The 21995-nt window shown below is 37.6% G+C and overlaps 3 protein-coding genes and 1 non-coding gene across 9 annotated transcripts; 1 reads left to right on the top strand and 3 right to left on the bottom strand.

Annotated features, from left to right (window-relative positions):
* Positions 1–1009: 1009 nt before the first annotated feature.
* LOC114478368 (glycerol kinase) lies at positions 1010–13121 on the bottom strand. 3 transcript variants are annotated; one of them, XM_028471387.1, is made up of 21 exons: positions 12894–13120; positions 11286–11359; positions 11113–11219; positions 10937–11014; positions 10774–10853; positions 9769–9906; positions 9560–9669; positions 8207–8273; positions 8089–8106; positions 6594–6629; positions 6459–6526; positions 4910–4952; positions 4752–4832; positions 4587–4665; positions 4402–4498; positions 4252–4336; positions 4066–4186; positions 3169–3312; positions 2998–3084; positions 1927–2016; positions 1010–1833 (listed from the first exon to the last, which is right to left on the bottom strand). In XM_028471387.1, exons 1-21 carry the CDS (start codon positions 12984–12986, stop codon positions 1823–1825), a joined length of 1707 nt encoding a protein of 568 aa, XP_028327188.1. In that variant the 5' UTR covers positions 12987–13120; the 3' UTR covers positions 1010–1822. The 3 variants fall into 3 exon arrangements, with proteins under 3 accessions (XP_028327188.1, XP_028327207.1, XP_028327198.1); XM_028471406.1 differs by lacking the exon at positions 1927–2016 and having other exon boundaries at positions 12894–13121; XM_028471397.1 differs by lacking the exon at positions 8089–8106.
* Positions 13122–13490: 369 nt separating this feature from the next.
* Positions 13491–13562, bottom strand: trnae-uuc (transfer RNA glutamic acid (anticodon UUC)). The gene has a single exon. It is a non-coding gene; the product is annotated as a tRNA-Glu (tRNA).
* Positions 13563–13720: 158 nt separating this feature from the next.
* On the top strand, positions 13721–16329 carry wbp4 (WW domain binding protein 4). The gene is made up of 10 exons (XM_028471479.1): positions 13721–13861; positions 14016–14088; positions 14168–14230; positions 14710–14836; positions 14908–15087; positions 15162–15229; positions 15290–15365; positions 15453–15604; positions 15685–15911; positions 15988–16329. Coding segments are annotated over exons 1-10 (1170 nt in total). The 5' UTR covers positions 13721–13859; the 3' UTR covers positions 16190–16329.
* Positions 16330–16790: 461 nt separating this feature from the next.
* On the bottom strand, positions 16791–21943 carry mtrf1 (mitochondrial translational release factor 1). Of its 4 annotated transcripts, none has more exons than XM_028471416.1 (9): positions 21541–21943; positions 20620–20717; positions 20433–20514; positions 20253–20360; positions 18563–18735; positions 18367–18484; positions 18157–18293; positions 17086–17184; positions 16791–17014 (listed from the first exon to the last, which is right to left on the bottom strand). In XM_028471416.1, the coding sequence occupies exons 1-9, from the start codon at positions 21821–21823 to the stop codon at positions 16871–16873; spliced, it is 1242 nt and encodes a 413-aa protein (XP_028327217.1). In that variant the 5' UTR covers positions 21824–21943; the 3' UTR covers positions 16791–16870. The 4 variants fall into 4 exon arrangements, with proteins under 4 accessions (XP_028327217.1, XP_028327225.1, XP_028327231.1 ...); XM_028471424.1 differs by having other exon boundaries at positions 16874–17014; positions 17086–17221; positions 18117–18293; XM_028471430.1 differs by lacking the exon at positions 16791–17014 and having other exon boundaries at positions 17091–17317.
* Between the last annotated feature and the right edge of the window lie 52 nt (positions 21944–21995).

Raw genomic sequence — 21995 nt, forward strand, 5'->3', positions numbered from 1 at the left:
GGCAAAGCAAGATTGGAACTTGGACGCAGAAAGGTGTGGCGATGACAGCTAAGTTATATGAGATGAAAAGTAGAGATACAGGTAGAAGAGAAACCTGACCTGATAGAATCTACTGAGCAACAACTATTTCATGACGGAACGTCTTCTACGAAACTGATCAACACAAGCAAATGTCACCTTTAGTTTCACTGACTGACTAAGCCACAGTCACCTGTGTGCAAGACAGCAGCTGTTTGCAAATAAGGGCAGATTAAGGCCGTCAAAAATTCAGTTATTATTACAAAAATACACAAATTGCAATTAGACAGCATGGAGACGTTGGTCATTTAAATTTAACAATGATTTACTGGCTCCATGAGGGAAAAATGCCACTTTATTGCATTGACCATTAGTTCATGAGAGCAAAGTTCACAATGCTTTTTCTTTTGGATAAAATTCTGATATTTTCCAAACATCATCTACTGTGACTCCATATTTTAAGACTTTACAAGAATGTTTACATTTTTAAACTTTAAAGTCAAACATTTTGATGCACTATGTACTCAAAAATTGCAGAAGGAGTTTCATAGTCTTAAAAAAAAAGTGATGAACTTCATAATTAGTAATAGCTTTAAACGTACCAAAGTTTTTTCAGCATTGGGGCTACCATTTGGTCAAAGTTGCAAATCTGTAGCACATATGGTTGATTTGCAGTGAATTTTCAAAATGTTTAAATTTCGACGCTTGTTTTAAGTGTTACAAATACAGTACATTAAATTTTTCAAACTAGGTAAAATTTTATGGAAGCCCATTTCCAACAACCAACCAGGAAAAGTAATAATCGTAAAACAAGTCATTTATGAAATACTGTTTTTTACGGGTGAAAATGGGCTTTCATATAATAAAAATTATATACATACATTTGTATAAATGAATAAAACGGTGAAAAAATTCTTACTGTTCATGTAAGCAAGTGTTTTAAAGGTTAGCTATAATCATTAATAAATTAATGACTCAAATAACTCAGTCATTTCATTAAACAGCTTTTTAATGCACGTCTGAAAAGTGATCGTATGTATGCACACACACACAAAGACCAAGAAAAACAGATTAAGTTGCAAAACAGTGGTACTGGATATCATTTCACTGTTAAAGAGAAAGTCCCTTTGTTTACGCTGTAAAACAACACCTTCATGAACAAATACAAACGGAACACCAACGTTCTCTCAACGAGAACTCATGTGGCAGTGACTAAATACAAATAATTTACCATCGTATACAAACCACACTGACAGTTTAGTGCAACAAAACGGTTGTGACGTAGGATGCATTTCATTTGTTAAAGTCTCGACACATTCCTAAAGCCTCCAGCTTGTGAAGTTATGGTATTTCTCAAATCAGAAAGTAAAAAAAGTGGGTGGTTTAGTGCTCCACTCTTTGTCCTAGTGTCACAGTAATGGCGTTTACCATTAAACGCATTTGTTTAATCAGTTATAGAGACTATTGACGCACTCCATCGTACATCATTTTAAACTTCGCAAATGTTAAAATCTCTACAACTTCTGAGCTTCTCGGGCGTCGTCCCCTCCAACAACTCCAGAAACACGCGTTCACAATCAAGACGAGGAAAATAAAGTGCTTTTTTTTGTTTTTCTTTCTTCTTTCTTTTAAATCATCAAAATGCAGTAGTGATGGATTGAACTTACACGCTGCCTAAAAGTCTAATGCTGTTGTGCACCAATTAAATCATGCAGATGTGTATGAACAGTCAGGAACATCTGTACTCGGGAATGTTGAGGGTCCAACATGCTTCCGTGATCCTCGTTTCTTCAGTTGTCTCCTCCTATTGGGGACCTAACACCAACAGAGCAGATTATTAGTTCACGTAGGGGTTCTTTTGTTATTAAAATAATTACGGGGATGTGATCCACACACACACACACACACCTGCAATATATTTAGCCGCGATGAGCATCAGCATGCTGCCTATGATGTAAAAGCCCAGTGGGACGCTGCTGAAAATGCTGGTTTCTCCGTCTGGACGCCCAGTCAGACAACAAAATGTGGGGAAATTAAAAATTGCATCACTAATTAACAAAGATGGGTTTCTTAACTAAACGATCAATTCAATGAATCTGTGTTAATCGGAATGAGTCACGTAATACATCAGGTTTGTTTGAGTTGTTTAACTCCACCCACTAGCGTTCTTACAGTATTACAGAATCATTTATTTGCAAATAACTTAGTAATGTCATTTATTATTGTTATTTTATTTTTATTCCGTCAGTGAATCCTTTAAACCCGCTGTGTTTATTCGAGTGTCTGGAGTCATAGACTAAAACCATTGTTTAATACAATTTTCCCGTTTTTTGTTGTCATACTATTACAAATTGTGATGGTTATTAAAAAAAAAAAAAAAATCAATCATATCACATTTTTAATAACCACAATTACTACACAAAAAATAAAACAATTTAATTAAATGACAGCATGGAGTAAAACTTTATAGCAACATCACAAACAGGTTTTACAACATGAAGTGACATTTAATTTACTATAATTGAATGTAATCTCATTTAATTTAATCAAATTTTATTTATTTATTGTAAACTTAAATGATATAATTTAATTTAATCAAGTTATTACGTAATGTGGTGTTCGAGTGCTTTTATTTTGAAGGGCATTTCTTAATCTAGCCAAGAATATTTTTTTTTGGTGCACAGCGGTGATGTTTGACCACTTTATCAGTTGATAAGGTTTCAAAAAGAGGAGAATGTGATTTTATAAAGCACTGAGGGTCCCATGGACTTTACATGTTTCACTATTTCAGTGTAAAAGTGAGTGATTTCCCTTGTAGCACTAGCACTGGTTTACCATACAGGTGTTTATCATCAGGACAGCTGATATCAAGTAAGTTTCTGTATTTTCTTTGATGGAAAATATGGAAATGTGTCATTAGATGCACAAAACTGTATTTTATTGTATTCATCTCTAGTGTTTGAGTTCATTCCATCTCACCATTTCCAGTGGACAAAGGCTCGGTCGTTTCCCAGTTCATCGACCTCTGAACTGCCTTCTTCCACCGTGCGTACCGAAACTCGCTCTCTTGAGAACACACACGAACACACAGTGTGTTTAATCAAAATCACAGACGGTTCTCCTTGTAGCAGGTGGGGGGGGGGGTCAAACCTTGCGGGTTAATTTGGGGCTCAAACTTCTCCGACGTGACCTCGCTCAGGTCTTCTGGGTTAAGACTCCACATGCTCACGCCCTCGGCTGCTCCAGCTGCCATCGCTGCACCGAGCGCCGTCGTTTCAGGCATGGACGGCTTCACTGTCGGAACCACAAACATCTGCTTAGTTTTTACCCCATCAACGAAACATCCAACCCTTTTAAAATTTAATAAATCCAGAAAGTTCTTCTTTAATAATATGTTAAAGTTTAATTTATTCATACAACTGTTCTTCAGGAAATTTACTTTGAAGAAGACTGATATCCTGACATGATTTGACTATTAACTGCCAGAGGCATCTGCTGATTGCTTTGATGTTTCCTTGACTTATCCATAATAACACCAACAAGGTAATTTTGTCTTCTTTTTGAAAAATATGTTAAGGTTTCATTTATTCAGACAACTGTTCTTCAGAAATTTTACTTTGATCACCTCACGTTTTAACTGTCAACTGCCAGTCTTCTTCAGAGGCGTATGCTGATCGCTTTGAAGTTTCTTTGACCGACTTCCACGTAATAATACAAAGTTCATTTTGATTTCTTTTTGAAAAACATGTTCAAGTTTCATTTATTTAGACAACTGTTCTTACGGAATTTTTTTTGGATCTCTGCCCATGTTTCGAGTGTCAACTGCCCATCTTCTTCACATGCATCTGCTGATTGCTTTGATGTTTGTAAGTTGTGTGAATAAATGAAACCTTAACACATTTTTCAAAAAAAAAAAAAGACAAAAAGAAGTTGCTAGAATTATGACGCAGTAGTCAAGGAAACATAAAAGTGATCAGCGGGAGCACAACTGACAGTCGAAACACGTCAGGAGATCAAAGTAAATTTCCTTTGAAAACGTGCCCTCACCAACAGGTATGCAGAGAATATCCGCCTGCAGCTGCATCAGCAACTTATTGGACGTCATCCCTCCGTCCACCTGGAGCTGAGTGAGTGGGATCCCGCTGTCCTGGTTCATGGCGTCAAGGATCTAAAGCCGGTCCAAGGATCAAAGTTATCCCACATCCACGTCCAACTTGTATGAAACGTTCTCACCTCTCTCGTCTGGAAACAAACAGCTTCCAATGCAGCGAAGGCCAGGTGTCTCTTGTTGGTGAACTGAGTGAGCCCACATATGATTCTGATTCAGAAAAAGTGCGATAAGCGGAATGAAAGCAGATAATGCGATAAAGGTGGAGGTCGTACCCTCTGGCACTCGGCTCCCAGTACGGTGCATAGAGGCCAGAGAACGCAGGGACGAAGTAGCAGCCGTAGGACGTCCCAACAGAAGCAGCAAGTTTCTCTGAGGAGGAGTAGGAGAATGGAGTCTTATTTTGAAAGATTTGCAGAGTATTCACCAGTTTGCACCACGGAAAAAGTGAAAAACAAACCGAGCTCATCAGAGGAGTCGATGATTCCTAGATTGTCCTGCAGCCAGCGAACCACGGCGCCGGCGATGGCCACGGAGCCCTGGAGTGAAGACAACAAAGAAGGATCAGTTACAAAAAGGCTCACCACGGTTTTCACTCTCAGATTGATTGATTGATGTGTTTTACCTCCAGTGCATAGCAGGCGGGTGCGTCCCGGCCCAGTTTGTAGGCCACAGTGGTCAGCAGACCGTGGTCCGACATTACAGGCTGCAGAACAACATAAACCACTTAAAGCTACTTTACTGCAATGTTAGCATTAAGGCTACATGTGTGAATGAGGCTACCTTAACTCCAGTGTTTCGCAGCATAAAGCAGCCGGTCCCGTACCTGAAACACAAAGCCAGCTTAACATTCAATGCACGACTGTCCGAAGAAGCAGAAAGGTTTCTGATTGGCTCACAAAATCTTGCTCAAAACAGATGACCCAGGCATTGTTTCATAAAAGCAATAAAGCACTTTAAATATTTAGGTGTTATTATGGATAACAACTTACATATCAGTACGATATCAATGAAAGTAAAGCTTAATTTGAATAACCATAACAGCATAAGGGATCTTAATGCTAACCATGTGCAATAATATTAGCACTTTAACTAACAACTAACCTGGCCAAGTTAAGCCAAGGTTTCATTGAGTCAGACAAGGTTTTTCAGGAAATGTTTATCTCCTGACATATTTGGACTTTCAACTGCCAGTCTTCATCAGAGGAGTTCTGCTGATCGCCTTTGATGTTTCCTCTGAAGTTTCACTGACTTCCATGTAATTGTTCCAGCGAGATTAATTTTGTCTTCTTTTCAATAGTATGTTAAGCCGAGGTTTCATTTATTCAGACAAGGTTTTTAAGGAAATTTTTATCGCCATCAAAGGTGATCAGCAGAACTCCTCTGAAGAAGACTGGCAGTTGACAGTCGAAAACATGTCAGGAGCAGTGTCCAACGTCACTTTTGACAGTAACTAGTACTGTAACGCAATATATTTCTGAAGAAAATAACACACGTTACAATATAGTGCGTTTGTCCGTTACTTTTCTAGCTGCAGTGTACTTCCTGTTTACAGTGGAGCTACATATTTTTGCGGGATGCCATGCCAGACGCGGTAAAACAGTAGAAGAAGAAGCATTGTCAGCGTTTCTGTTTACATCACGTGCGCCAATCATGGCGAGTCAACGCAAGAACAGGACGAGCTTCTCAAAGCGGAAATACGCGCATTATTTTTGTCTCCAAAAGATGCATCAGTGAAGCTAAGCTAACGCTGCGACTGGACTTTAACGGACTGTGACTGTTATCCAGGGACAGGTCAGCCAAACTATTGCACGGTATGTTGTTAATTTTGGAGCAGTTGTTTTATGCTTTATATGCACATCATTTATGGTTGTTTTATAGCAGTTGATCAGCAGTGGATTATTATATTATTACAGCACTAATATGAAGCTGTATGAACACAAACGACCCAAAATAAATAATACATTCTTTAATTATAAGTAACTCAAAAGTTACTTTTCCAGTAACGCATTACTTTTTAATGTAAGTAATCAAAATAGTAACTTGTTAATGAAGTAACTAGTAACGGTAACTAGCTACTTTTTTGCAGTAACTAGCACAACACTGGTCAGGAGATAAACATTTCCCGAAAAACCTTAACTTAACGTATATGTATTTTATTTCTGTCTGTCAATTGTTTCTATGAATTGTCCTGTTTTCTATCATGTATTTCTATCTTTTTTTTTACCTGCCCAGGAACTGCAGCCCTGACGCAATTGACAATTGCAAAATGTCCCTGTTAAATAAACAATAAATGAAACAAAACCTACAAAATCAGTATTGGTCAACTCACGTGTTTTTGGCCTGCCCGTCCTGAAAACACATCTGTCCCACCAGTGCTGCCGACTGGTCGCCCAAACACTGTCAAACACACGCTTTGAATTACATCAAAGAACACAGAGTGATGGATTGGATTTGAACAACTCACCCCTGAGATGGGAATCCCTGAAAGAGCTCCTGATTTCTGGAGACAAAAAACAAAAAACAACAACAGAAAGACGTAAGACCGTGTGGACCAGCAGAAACCAGTGCATACCAGTACACAGTGAGGAAAAATAAAAGGGAAAGTGGACTGTGGAGCTTCACTGGTTAGAGTGAAAAAAGGGGAAGACATGTATGAGGCGCTGCAAGGGGATAATGGCAGTAAGGAGCCTCGTCACCTGTAGCATGCAACACAGAAGCAATGAGTGGAAACGACCATCCAGTACATTCCCAGTGGAGTGTGTGTGTGTGTGTGTGTCTCGAAATCACCATTTTGTGCTTTAAAAACACGTATTTTAGGACTGTTAAACTACTGTTGGCCACTTGGTGGAGCTGTTGTCCAAGCTTTGAAACAAAGTGAAGATTAAACCAATAGGATTGTTACATTAAATATATACTTTGATCAGGATCAATAAAGTACTATCTTGTCTTTACTTTGAGAGGGATTCATAACATGCACATGCATATTCATATTCTTCGTTAACGGAAGTTTAGGAATATTCAAAAATATAAACTTTTCATGTAAATTATTTATTGGAATTAATTGCACGTTGACATTTGAAGATGACGCTAAAATATATTTAACACTCCTGTTAGGGATTTGTTTTTGTAAATTTCTCATTAACTCTCATTTAATGTTTCAAACTTTGAAAATTCCAAGACCTTAGTAACCCTTGTTGAAATGTTGCATTTCTTCAATTCTATTAATGTTTGGATATGATACAGTTATTTAAAATTAAATTACTCCTAATTTTCGCTTTGCTTGAATAAATATTTCCCATGAAACTTTTTTTTTTTTTTAAATATTCCCAAAATTCCTCAATTTAAGATCCTGTGAAAATTTTCCAGAAATCACCTGCTCCTTTTCAAACATAATGATAATAATAATAATAATAATAATAATAATAATAACATCTTTATTACATATTGTGCTTTAAAAAAATGTAGACACTTTAAAATGAAAATATACAGTAGATGATAAAAAGAAGAAAAGAAAAAAAAAAAAAAGTACATGTAATAATGGAAGTTTTAGGTTGTTGAGTGAAAGTTATAAGTGAGTGTTTAACTAATAATAATAATTAAGGAAATTCAAGTACTGTCACATGAAATCATATCAAAAATAAAATTAATTAATGACATTGCATTGGATTTATAATTCAGTTGTGACTAAAATCTATTTGCTCTTGAAGCTGCACCAACTATGTGTAATTTACCTAAATTTAATAACAATTATTTAAGTTTACAAATGCTTTCATTAGTTAATGGGTTATGTTAATATCATTGAGAGTTTTCACGGTTCTTAGAAGGAGGAGTGTTGGACTTAAAGGTGAGATAAGATCTCCTGAAAATGCACTGCGTGATGGTTGCTCACGTAGTCACAGAGAAGCTGGATGGGATCACTTTGCAGGACCAGAACAATAGTGAGGTTGTGTTTTACTTACCAGACTAGAACTTATTTTCTACCATTGAGAAAAGGAGACACAAACGGCACACAGAAGAATAACGTCCCAGTTAAGCATCGTACGCCGTTCTAACGTTTGTTGGGGGTTGATTTCTTACCATGAGGCCGTAGATTTCAGAACAGCTCCTCACTCTGGGTAGGATCTCCATGGGAACGCCGAAGTATCTGTTGGGAATAAGAGTCCAGAGCTAAAAATGTGGATGTATTTTATGGTTAACAATGGATCTGATTCATATAAGTCGGTGGTTTCAAACCTTTTTTTTGATCATGAGCTCATTTTGATATCAAGAATGTCTGGCTTTTTTCTAGAATTAGTTTTTGATCATCTTTGTGCTCTGATTATTTTTTTTTTTTTATTTAATTACATTTTAGTTGAACTAGATCCACAAAGTGAAAGTATAGAAGTGTTGTTTTAATAAAAAAAAAGGAAAGAATAATAACTACAAAACTTAAAAAATCTATTTGAATTATTCAGAAATTTCAGGCGACCACACATGAGGTCCCGACCCCAAGGTTGAAAAACACTGATTGAGTTGTTCCTGGGGTGGGACCAAGACTGACTATTTATTTGTTGATTTTCCACTCTCTCTCTCTATATCAAGTACCCGCTATAGTGCCATCGCATACCCCTAGGGGTACACGTACCCCCATTTGAGAATCACTGATATAAGTGACCAGGGTCGAGGTCAAATACAATTGATCATTCATTATAATTATGATGTAATTATAATTGAAACATTAAAAATCTGTTGCTGTTGTAATAGTAATTAAATTGTAATTGAGTTTAGAAAATTGACTTTGTAATTGCCATGAAAATTCTATTAAAAAAAAAATGTAAATTATAATTTAACGCAAAACTAAGGAACCATGATGGTCACTGTCAGGGTTGGGGTCAATTCTATTTTCAGTTACAATTACATTTTCAATTACCCATTTTCAATCACAATTCAATTATGATTTCAGTGACCAGCATTTTTTCCAATTACAACTACATTTCAATAATTTTTTATCCTCAGAAAGTCAATTACAATTACGTTCTCAATTACTAAAGTTCAATTATAATGAATCACATTTACTGAGCCTGGAATAAATAACCTAATAAAAGTGAACCTTCCTCTTGTGTTAGCTTTCTGTTAGCATCTCTTAAGATAACGGGTCCTAAATCAGCTGTAAAATACATATCTATCATCTAATTTATTATATATATTGATTACCTTATTAGGCTTCCTAATCAAAATATAGGTTTTAATATTTTTGGTGTGAGCATCTGAGCCTTTTTTGTGTCACTTATATTCTACATATGTGTAGAACTGTACATTGAACTGTAACATTTAGTGTTAAATTAGAATTGACCATTTTGATAGAATTTTCATGGCAATTACAATTACAAAGTCAATTATCTGAATTGTAATTGACCCCGACCCTGGTAAAGTGACAGACAGACGTCATACTTGCACAGCTCTGGGTCCCAGTCCATGGTGTGGATGTTGAACAACATGGTTCTACTGGCGTTGGTCACGTCGGTACAATGGACTCCTCCGGACGTACCACCAGTCAGACACTGAGGGGGAAGACGAGCGGGGTTAACGTCTCGTTGGTGATGGGAGGCAGCTGTGCCCACTGGGAATACTGGGAGTGAGTGAGTGAGGGAGTCACCCACCCATATGAGCCAGGAGTCCACGGTGCCGAACATGGCGCGGTGGGACACTACGGCGTCACGGACCTCGTCTACGTTGTCCATCAGCCAGCGGAGCTTCACGGCGCTGAAGTAGGTGCTGATGGGGAGCCCAGTTTTATGCTGCAGTAAGTGGTAATTAATTACAATTAGGACGTAATTAGAATTACAATCGGAATCCTTTTGTGGGGTTATTTATTTCAGGCTCAGTAATTGTGATTAATTGAAATTGAACTTTGTAATTGAGAAAGTAATTGTAATTTACTGTCAGGGGGAAAAAAAATGTATTGTAATTGGAAAAAAGCCGGTCAACGTAATTGTAATTGTACTTGGATAATTGAAGACGCAATTGTAATTGAGCTGTAATGGAACATGGGTAATTTAAAACTGCAATTGAGTTGTAATTAAGTTGTAAATGAACTAGGATAATTGAAGATGTAATTGAAATTTTTAAATATAATTGAACATGGATAATTGGAGACGTAATAAAATTGAGCTGTAATTAAACATGGATAATTGATGACCTAATTAAACATGTAATTGTACTTTAAAAATGTAATTGAACATGGATCACTGAAGATGTAATTGTAATGTAATTGAACTTGGATAATTGAAGATGTAATTATAATTTAGCTGTAATTGAACTTGGATATTTTAAGAAGTAATTGTAATTGAGTTGTAATTAAACATGGTTAATTGAAGACCTAATTGAACATGTAATTGTACTTTAAAAATGTAATTTAATACAGACGGAATTATAATTGAGCTGTAATTGAACATGGATAATTGAGCTGTAATTGAACATGGATAATTGAGCTGTAATTAAACATGGTTAATTGAAGACATAATTGAACATGTAATTCTAATTTTAAAATGTAATTGAACACAGTGAATTGAAGAAGTAATTGTAATTTTATAATGTAATTTACCCTAACCTGGTAATCAGTAGATGTGGTTGATTAAAAATGCAGATTTGTGCAAAAAGATCACCTTTAAATGGTTCTTGTTCCTTCCTGGTGTTTGGTTAATAAGACGTTCTACTGTGGACTGCGTGCGCAGGTCTAACCAAACTGGACAAAGAACAGTTATTTCAGGGATTTCAAACATTCGCTTCTGCTGCTACATTTTTTTTGTTAAAATCTTCCAGCCGTACCGATGGCGTTGTAGAGCGGCTCTCCCGTCTCTTTGTCCCAAATCAGCGTGGTCTCCCTTTGGTTGGTCACGCCGATGGCTGCAGACAGCACCAGACATGTGTGAACGAGTTGTAGAAATAGACCAGGCATTAAGTATCAGACAGCAGTGTGTGTGTGTGTGTGTGTGTGTGGATACCTTTGATATTTGAGATGTCGATGTTGAGCTGCGTCAGTTTTTCACACGTCCGTTCCATGCACTCGTAAACCGACTGCAGGATTTCTTTGGGGTCCTCCTCCACCCATCTGAAGGGAGAAAGGAGTGCAAACCAGTTCTACAATAGGAAACCTTCCATAGAGTGTTTTCCTTACCCCTCTTTGGGAAAACTTTGTTTAATTTCCACCTGGTGATGACTCAGGAGCTCTGCTGTCTTTGAATTAAAGACCTTTATAGAGAAAAAAAAAAAAGGTTTTGTTTACATCTGGAGTTAGTTTTATAAAATGTGAAAAAAAAACCAATGGTGCACATGAACAGAAAAACTATTCTTTAGAAACTATAGTTTATATGAAACGCTCTGTCTCTATTATCATCAGTATTTTAGTTTTAAAAACAGTAAATGTTCAATATGTATGTTGTAAGTATTACATTTCTTAATTATATTATTATCATCATAATATGTACACTAATTTACAAGATAACAATATGTAATGAATAAAATCTGATTAAAAAGTTTAATCATGTCTAACGTGTAAGTAAATAATAGTGATTTATGAATGATATACAGTAGGTTCTCCTTTCCATCCTAAAGTCTAAATCAGAGATAGGCAACTGGTGGCTCGGGGGCCACATGGGGTCCTTGGTCTAATTTTGTGAAGCCCCAAAAACAAACACAAAAAATGACTCCCAAAATACAAAAACTGACAAAAAAAAAACTGCACGAAATAAAATAATAATTAAAAAAAAAAACTCAAAAATGAGTCCAGTTATACAAATCGCCATCAAAAATACACTGAATAGCTCAAAAGTAGACACAAACACAACTATAAAAAAGTGAACTAAAACACACAAAATGACAGAAAAATACACAAAAGAACTCCAGACACGAAAAAATGACTCCATAATATATATAAATATATATATAGAGAGAGAACAACAAATGCATATATATATTTTTAAATACTCTAAACCAACAAAAACACATAACACAGCTAAAAGATATGCCATAACACATCAAAAACACACCAGATGACAGAATACAACAAAGGTGTGACCCAACTGACCAATCAAACACAAGTTAGCGTTGGATTGGTCAGTGTTATAGTCTGTGGCCCTTGGATTGGACAATCACATTTTTGAAAAATAAAATAAATAAATAATAATTTAAAAAAATAAAAAAAAAAATCGAATTCATTGTTGTAAGTATGATATTTTATTCTTTATCAATTATTTTCTGCTTTGCATATATGGGTCAATGAGTATACGAATTTCACGGCATGATATTTCATAAAATGGGCAACATCGGGCAAGCTTTGCATAAATGAATATAATTATGATGGGATTTATTATATTAGAAATACTTTGAAATCGTATATGTGAATTTAATAAAACTAAAATATGGAAGGAAATATATTTGAATAGATTTAGAAGATTTTTTCCAAAACAGCAGTCATGGCCAGACAGTCGCACCACATGGTATTTTGACACTTTGTATAACAGAAGCAATTTAATCAGTAAAATTACAAAAATATATATATATAGGTTTAACTAAAAGAAATGTAGTTGAACAGAATATTTTGGTGTCACACGATTGACCCAATTAAATACTTTTATTTTCAATTTTTTCTTTTGGTATTTTCAAAATAAACTTTCAATTGAAACACAAACCAGTTCATCCAGCACCGTTTAGATTCCACCACGTTATAAACCACGCCTTGAGCGTCCCTCTTCACTACAGAACCGACCGCGTTATTCGGTCTTACCAAGAACCGAGTGGAACTGGTTCCTTGGTCAATGGCAGCGACCAGCGGCCCCAGCAGGATACGGTGTGAGGACGCGGCCATGGCGCCGTTCATGTGCAGCACCAGAGCTTCAGGACGAGCCTCACGATGAAACCAGATCACGAACCGCCCCAGGTCAGGGCTTGAGCTCTGGCCAAAGTCGCTCACACTGTCGCGGTGTTTATACGTTGTAATGAAGTTGGGCGAGTAAAGATGACGTAAGAAAGTGACGATTGTCACAATTTGCCACTTAAGCAGCCAGGATTTGAACTAGAAGAGTTTTCAGAATCAGAATCAGAAATACTTTATTATACCAGAGAGAAATGGCTTGTGTTACAGCAAGAAAGTACTTCAAATAGAAGAACAAACACCAAACAAGTAGAAAGAAAGGAAAGTTAGATAGTTAAGTAACAGTTTACCAATAAAGACCAAATATCAGAACCAGAGCACACATTACCGTAGTAAAAAGTAAGATAAGAAAAAAAAAAAAAAAAAAAACTAACCTTTCACCATTAAGGACGAAATATCAGGGCACATATTACCTTAGTAAAACATAAATAATAATAGAGAAAAGGTAAGTTCCCATACCGGGAGTCGAACCCGGGCCGCCTGGGTGAAAACCAGGAATCCTAACCGCTAGACCATATGGGACCACGGATATCACATGTAGAAATAGGATAAAAAAATAGTGTGCGGCCCATTTCAAATGTATATTTAGTGATAAAAACCAATATCAACGTATTTTTGCGTTATTTTTCCGTTGGGTTTGAGTTAAAGTTTTCAAATAGTGGGAGAAGAGGGAAAAAAAACTTAATATCTCGGCGATTCTCGATGACGTAATCAACAGCCGACGGTGTTGTCGTTCATGAAATGATTAACGCGGTTCTCTTTGAAATTGTGTTTTTGTAGCTTTATTTTGGTCTTTTTTTTAAACAACGAGGCTTTAACATGTAAGTATTTTAACAGGGACTCACACAGTAGTTTAAACACAATGTAATGCGGGCGTTTTATTTCGTCTTTGTGAAGGAGTTGAGCTTATTAGCTTCTTTAGCTTTTTTTAAAAAAATTTTTTTAATTATGTTTGCTGTTTTTTCCCCCCTCCAGGGCTGACTACTGGAAATCCCAGCCGAGAAAGTTCTGCCAGTATTGCAAGTGCTGGATTGCAGATAACAAACCTGTAAGTGGGACGCTTTGTAAATACGAGGTGGCTTTTTTTTGGTTGTGAAATGTGTCTGTAAAATGTGTTTGACCTGCAGAGCATCGACTTTCACGAAAGAGGGAAGAATCACAAGGAAAATGTGGCAGCCAAAATCTCCGAGGTAATAACTGCTGGGACTACTACTAATACTAGGGGTGTGCATTGCCATGATTCATATGTCATGATACTATATATCCCGATACTAAACAATACAATATATATCGCGATGTCAATACAATTTCACCTTTACAAGTACGAAATGGTATGAAATAAAATTTATTGAACTGTTTTTAAACTTGCGAGAACAAGTCAATGGTAACTAACAATAATTGAAGCACCAACATAAAAAACAAGTGGTATGGTTATGCATTGAGGGAGTTTAACTTGGTCTGACACCTAGAGACTGGGCATTTACGTGCTATGCATTTGTTAGTGCAATGAAATGTTTTTTCCTTGTTTAAAAAATCGATGTGGACATTTTGGGCATCGATTCCATGATCGTGCGGTGAAATATTGCGATATATCACAGAATCGATTATTTCTTACACCCTTAACTAATAGATATAAAATTTGATTTACACATTGTCTTCCCATCTGCAGATTAAGAAGAAGAGCGTTGAGAAGGCAAAGCAAGAGAAGCGCCAGTGCAAGGTATTTGCAAAGATCGAGGAGGCTGCGAATAAAGCGTATGAGGAAGATCTGAAGAGGATGGAAAGGGAAGCACAAGGTATCAGCCAATGGGAAATACACCCTGTTAAGTGTGTTGATAATGTTTCTAATGCACCCATTTTGTGTTAGGGATAAGTTCTCCAGTTGAAACACCAGCACCAGTTCCGCCACCAACTCAGGTGACCCCGAAACCCAAAAAACAGAAAGAGAAAGCAAAGACAAAACCCAGAGTGCAAACAGCAGCCCAGGGTTGGGTGGAAGGATTTTCAGGTGAAGGAGTCACATACTACTACAACACAATCACAGGAGGTGAGGAGACTGGAAAACACGTTTATCATCAAAATGTCCTGCAAATGTGATCCTAACGTTTTTTTGTAAAACAGAATCCCAATGGGAGAAACCACACAGCTTCTGGGGACCAACTTTATCTTATCCACCTCTTCAGAGACCAGTAGGTTGATGGTTTTTATATATTATGTGTAGTGCTAATGCTAATGGTGTTTTTCTTCAGAGTTCCTCTAGATGTCTGTGGGTGGAAGCAGTCAGCCCTGAGGGTTACACATATTACTACAACACAGAAAGTGGAGGTTCTTGTTTTTCATGCATCTTTAAACCTGCACATTTGACACCCTCCGTCTTTTAGGATTCATATTTTAACGTAATTTACTTCTCAGAGTCAAACTGGGAGAAGCCGGCAGATTTTCCTTCTAGAGCCGCATCGGAATCCAAGCCTGAAATCAAAGCAGAGAGTAAGAGTGAGGAGGTCTCAGCATCTCAGGAAGCTGAGATTCCTCCACAAACCAACGACCCAAAAATCAGCGTCAGGGTAAGGAGTCCCTGCACCACATGAGATCCAGTAAAAATTGGAAAAGATTTGATAGTTTCACCTTTTTTTTTGGTTTCCAGAAAAGAAAAGCTGAAGAAGAGCCTTCAGAAAAAGAGGGAGAGCTCCAGGCAGGTGATGAGAAAGCTGGTGAAGGACCTACGAAAGAAGATAAGGAAGAATGTAAAAAAGAGGAGGATGTTGTAAACACAACAGCTGAACCTCAGAAGATGGTGACGACACAGGTTAGAAGACGAACGGTGAACCCATACGGAGCCTGGGAGAAGATCAAAGAGGAGCAGGATCCATAGTGAGTGTTTGTATAATGCCATAATATGTTCATGGCGCCTAAAAACTCAGCGCACCTCCTCCTTCTTCCCTTCCAGTGAAAAAGTGGACCTACAGCTACCAGAGGTGGAGCCGATCATCACCTGTGTTCCTGCAGAACTGCCACCGGAACCACAGCCCAAGTTTAAGGAACGGGTCATCACTTCACTAGGGGAGCAGGGCGGACCCGCGTCCTTCAGGAAAACCAAGACTCACAACGGCAAATCCAGAAGTCTACGACAGAGAGACAACGATGACTGAGCTCACTTAGTCACTTAAGTTAAGGTGAAACTAAATGAGCAATCCAAACAAGCGCTTTTATTTCTCGTAAGTTTTAAAAGGCTTGGTAAAAGTAACACTGGGTTCATTGTCCAAACATTAAATTGTGACCTAAAAATAAATCAAATGCTTGATCTTTTATATTCACCGAGTTGTGCAAATGATCCATGGTGTGAGTTTCCTGACAATTTGTGATTAGAATCATAAAAGCTGACACTAGGGGCTTGTACTACGAAGCAGGATATAAACACGTTCACTTAAGAACGTCTGGCTATGTGCGAACTCCTGTGAAATGGGAATAATCACCAGCAACTTACATCACAACTGAGGAATAATTATTTAAAGACATTAAGGATGATAAATGGACAGTTAGGCTTTCAGTCTAAGTTACCATGGTGATTTAGCCAGTGTCGTAGTACAGGACACAACGAATAAATCCCAGAAGTTAGCACAATAAGAGGACATCCAGTTTTGTAGTACAAGCCCTAAAAACTGAAAAGTTTAGCTAATTTACAATCCAAACACTTTTTACGCTTGAAGAGTTCAAAATGGGTCAAGAATTGGAAAAGTGACAAACACAGAATCTCATCAACACAAGTTTTTATTACAAAATAAAAGCCTCTGAATAAATAAAAGTTCCCAGGCTCCCGTTGAGCAGTTCATTTACAGTGTGATGTCATGTCCTGTATGTCGGTGACTCGGCAGATCTTTCCGACTCTCCACCAGCTCCAGCAGCGCTTCCATCTCTGAATGTTCCAGCACGTCACAGATGAGGTCATCGAGTGACTCGCTGCCTCTCATGAACTCCTGAGGACGAAGGACAGCGTGGTTTACACACGTCGGACTGTGAATCTTGACCGAGGTTTGTCGGGTCTCACCTTTATATCACGAGTGACGTATCCCGTGCGGTGATCAGTAACTCGGTCCTGGCTGAAGTTGTAGGAGCGAATCCTCTCAGACTGGGAGCGCGTTCCCACCTGCAGTTACACCGTGAGGATCTACTGTATGAGACATCTGTACGGTAGAGGTTTTAGGACATCTTCCTCTCATTTCTCAGACCAAACGGACTCATGACTCAGCAAAACCTCCGTCAGATGACACGACCCCAGGCTTCAAAATAAAAGTAGTCAAACTCATTGGCCTCAGTCCGTAAAATGTGACATGGTGTTTTGTTTTGAAGGAACTGATTTTGCATTTCTGCACTTTTTGTCATTTGATAATTTTTTCCCCCGTGTTTTTATTTGGAATTTTTTGAGTTTTTGGAGTCAATTTATTTCTGTTTTTATGCGTTTTTGTTGATATCTTGTATAGTTTTATGGTTTTGGAGTCATTTTTGTGTATATTTGTTTTTTTTACTGCGTTTTTGCTGTCATTTTGATCATTTTTGTCTCGTTTCCTAGTTGCCGTTTTGTGTGTTTTTGAGTCATTTCTCTCATTTTGTGTGGTTTTGTTGATGTCTTGTGTAGTTTTATGGCTTTGGAGTCATTTTTGTGTATATTTATATATTATACCAGAAGTACACATGAAGTAAGTTGAAAAACCGTTTCATTTTTAAAAAAAGTTTAGATACTTCAGCATATCTTTTGATTAATAAATACATAGTTAAATTAAACGTTAATATATCTTAACTTTTAAAAATAAATAGAAAATAAAAGCTTTCAACTTGCTCTCATATCAGAAGCAGCACATAATGATGACGTCATGTGTATTTTTGGTTTCCTCAAAATACAATATGTTGTGTTTTACGTCCTGAGGCCGTTGAGTCTGATGACTTTTATTTTGAAGCCTGAGGCCGTGTCATTTGATGGAGGTTTTGCTGAGTCGTGAGTTCAATTGGTCTGATAAATGACCGAGGTTTTTCTGATTCCTCACTCTGAGACTCGAGAATGTCCTAAAATCTGTACCGTACCTCCGTTAGAGATGCGTGCAGGTGTTTTCACTTCTCTCACCTGCTGCCTTCTCGCTGTGCTCCTCTGCTCCGTCTCTTTACCCAGAATGCTTTGGTACAGCCTGGCTCTCAGCACCCTCATGGCTGTGTCTCTGTTTTGCAGCTGCGAGCGCATCTGCTGACATTCAGCGCTGATGCCTGTGCAAATAAAAGAAAAACTGAGCCTTGTGTTACATGTCCCGATGCTCACATGCGCCTGGGGACGTTTTACCGGTCGGAAGGTGAACCACTCGGACCGCGCTGTCAGTAGTGTTGACGCTTTGGCCGCCAGCGCCGCGAGATCTGAAGGTGTCGACTCGCAGGTCTCTTGGATCCATGTGGACGTCCAACTGAGCGGAAAGGCACAATAAGATGAATGCGATCACTGCTGTTGTGACGCATGCGACAGAGAGCAGAGCAGAGCTGACCTCCACTGGCTGAGGCAGGATTATGACCGTCATGGTCCCCGTGTGGATCCGCTGCATCCTGGAGGAGAGCCCCACCTCAGGGATCCTCTGCACTCGGTGCGTCCCTCCTTCATGCTTCAGGTGCCGGTACACGTTCTCCCCTGCGATCCGTACCGCTGCGTGATGCAAACCGCCTAAAGCAGGGGGGCGGAGGCAACTGTTATGACAGCGGGGGGTCACAGAAATGTGATTGTCTGATCCAAGTTTCATGTCAGCATGTAGAAAAATGACCAATGTGAGCGTTAACACAGGAACAAAAAATGTTTTCTCGTGTTTTTAATTGTTATTTTGTGTCTGTTCTCTCTGGTTTTGTGTGTTTTTTTGTGCGTATTTCTCTCATTTTGTGCATTTGATGGGGTGTGACGGGATCTTGTGGCACGAGATTTGTCATTGTGTTAAAAATCTGTCTCGCAAGATCTAAACTTGTATTTATGACTTTTGAGGGCAGTAATGCGCCTTTGCTATGTCTAGTCTGCCAGAATCTAAAGCAGGAGAAGGAAAAGTAGAAGAGGAAGAGGAGTAAAGTTTAGTTCTAGTTGTAGAACTAAACTTTCCCCTCTAAATGTGGAAGAAGTTTATTAACAGTTAAAAAAAAAATAGCTGTGTAGTTGCAGCATGTTGTTAATGGCATACTTGGTCAGGCTCTGTTTGCTCTATTTGCAACTCTGTATTGACAGATCAATTTGGTTTTGCACATAATATTGAAAAAAAAGAAAGAAATATATAATTTTATGTTAGTTTTTATAAATTTTAGTTTTAGTTTCAATTTGTGGAAGAAGTTTATTACAAGCTCGTGCTTGCATCATGCATGTAAAGAATTAGAATAAAACATTTCAAAATGCATGTGCAACTCGGTTGAATAAAAGTCTGTTGGTCCAGTCATACATTTTGTCTTTGTAGTTTTATTAAAATCTCGTCTCGTTCTCGTGAACCCATTATCATGTCTCGTCTTGTGAGCTCTATGTATCGTCACACCCCTAGCATTTGTGTTGATGTCTTGAGTAGTTTTATGGTTTTGGAGTCATTTTTGTGTAAATTTGTAGTTTTTTTGTGTTTTTGTTGTCATTTTGATAATTTTTTTGTCGAGGTTTCCAAGTTTCTGTTTTATGTGTTTTTGAAGCAAGATGGTGGCTGTTTTCATGTTGTTTTGTGTGTTATTGTTGTTGTTTCATGTTTATTTCTCTCAATTTGTGCATTTTTGTTAATGTCTTGTTTCGTTTTACGGTTTTGGAGTCATTTTTGTCTATATTTGTAGTTTTTTAGTGCACTTTTGATCATTTTTCTTTGGCGTTTCCTATTTGCCTTTTTGTGTGTTTTTGGAATAATTTGGTGCCTGTTTTACGTTGTTTTGTGTGTTATTGTTTTGTGTGTTTTTGTCGTCTTTTGGTTTTGGAGTCATTTGTGTGTATATTTGTTGTTTTTTTAAATGCATTTTTTTTTGTCATTTTTGTAAATTTTTTCTTGTGTTTCCCAGTCACCGTTTTATGTGTTTTTGGAGTAATCATTTTTTGTATTTCCTCGTTGCGTTTTTGTACTTTTGTTGACATTTTGCTCTCATTTTCTATGTTTCTGGAGTTTTCTTTATTATGTTTGGCTTCATATAACTTTTACAATTCAAGAAAAACAGCGGTGGCGCTTTAACGTGACTCACCGTATTCTGCAGGTGTGAAGTTCAAAACCTCAAAGTCCCAGTTCTTGTAACAAGCGAAGCCCTGGTACATGTCAAACATCTCCCTGGTGAACTGCTGGCAGATGTCACCTTAAACCACAGGTGGAGTTTATTACCAAGCAGAATACACACATTTTAAAAACATCTGTAGCGTTGTCATACCTCCAGTCGTACGTCCCGATACAACCTCCAGCATCACGTTTCTCGAGTCTAATGTATCAGAGGGGATCAGCGTCTTGATCAGCTGCAGACAAAGACAGATTAGTCCTAAATCAATGCAATTGGTTTTAACGCATTTGTTTTTTGCAACTTATTTTGTATCACTTAATTTGACCAAGTGATCACTTACATCTCTTCTTAAGGCCACAATCTTGCTGGAGATGTTGTTTTCCTCCTCCTGGAGCAGCTCCATCAGAGGCTTTTCCTCATCTTTGAGGTCATCTGAAGCTGCAAAGGAGCAACACAACACTTCATAAATATTTTGCAAAAGAGAATAAAAAAAAAGTATACACCGAGTCAGATATTTAAAAAGTCAGAGCTGCTGTTATAGTGTATGTAAATGTTGTTTTTCAGTACTTTTTTTTCATTTAAAGGCAGCAAATGGAGTGCAATTAATATTTCTTACCATTATATTAATAACTGCGTATTATTCTGGGTTATTGTTGACCAAAGGATATTTTGTCATCAGGGGTTTTACTGTGTTAATGTTATGGATTTCTAGATATTTTTTTAAAAAAAAATCAACGCCTTCCTTGATTTGGATCACACACATATATATATATATATATATACACACACACACATACATGGAGAAGCACTAAAGTAGTAGACAACAGGATTTTTTTTTAATTCATTATAGTGCTATTTGCAATTCTAAAATACGTATTACTCTTTTTAAAGATTACCGTTTTTACATAATTTTCTAACATTTAAATTAGAATTATATTTGTGGATGATATTCTATGTTGTCAGTTAATTTCTTAAAGAATTGTATGTATTTGTTCAGTGTACATTTTTCAAAACAAAATAAACAATTGAAGTTAGATATTATTTAAAATTAAAACAAATAATTTCTTTCTATATGCATTTGTTTATACTTTTTATGCATCTTATATTCCTCACAGTAAGACATCTTATGTGTACAGTCAGTGTAAAATATCCACAAATTAATGTAATATGCACATATTATTCAGATTAACTGTATAATAAAGTTGCACTGTTTAATTATTAAAACATATTTTTCCATGTGGTCTGCTTCAGTGACACTCACAGTACAGCAGAGCCCGAACTTCTTCCAGGTCCCTCCCCGCCTCCTCAAGGCTCTCCCAAGCCGCGGACAGAGGCCTTCTCCCGGCATCCCTCCCGCTCAGCCCCCGGTGCTCCTTCACCAGCTGCTCCACATACTTCCGCACGTTCTCTCTCGCGTACAGCTCGGCCCAGTCACGGTGACGGAGCCGCTGTGAGGACCCTAAAAACGCCCTCGAACCTCGAACGACACCGTCAACCACACGGCGACCCAGAGAGCACGAACTGAGCCAGCGACTGACCAGCATTTTGTCACATTTAAATGATGGGAAGTGCAATAAAACAGTGATTTACACAGTTGGACATGATCTCTTGCTTCCGGAGATAACATTGACAACCCGGAAGTAGTTTTAACGGTCAAGAAGTAGAGAATTCTGGGAAATGTAGGGGGAAAACAGGCCTTTTTTTTCTTTCTTTCTT

Source organism: Gouania willdenowi, chromosome 2, assembly GCF_900634775.1.
Source record: "Gouania willdenowi chromosome 2, fGouWil2.1, whole genome shotgun sequence".
NCBI lineage: Eukaryota > Metazoa > Chordata > Actinopteri > Blenniiformes > Gobiesocidae > Gouania > Gouania willdenowi.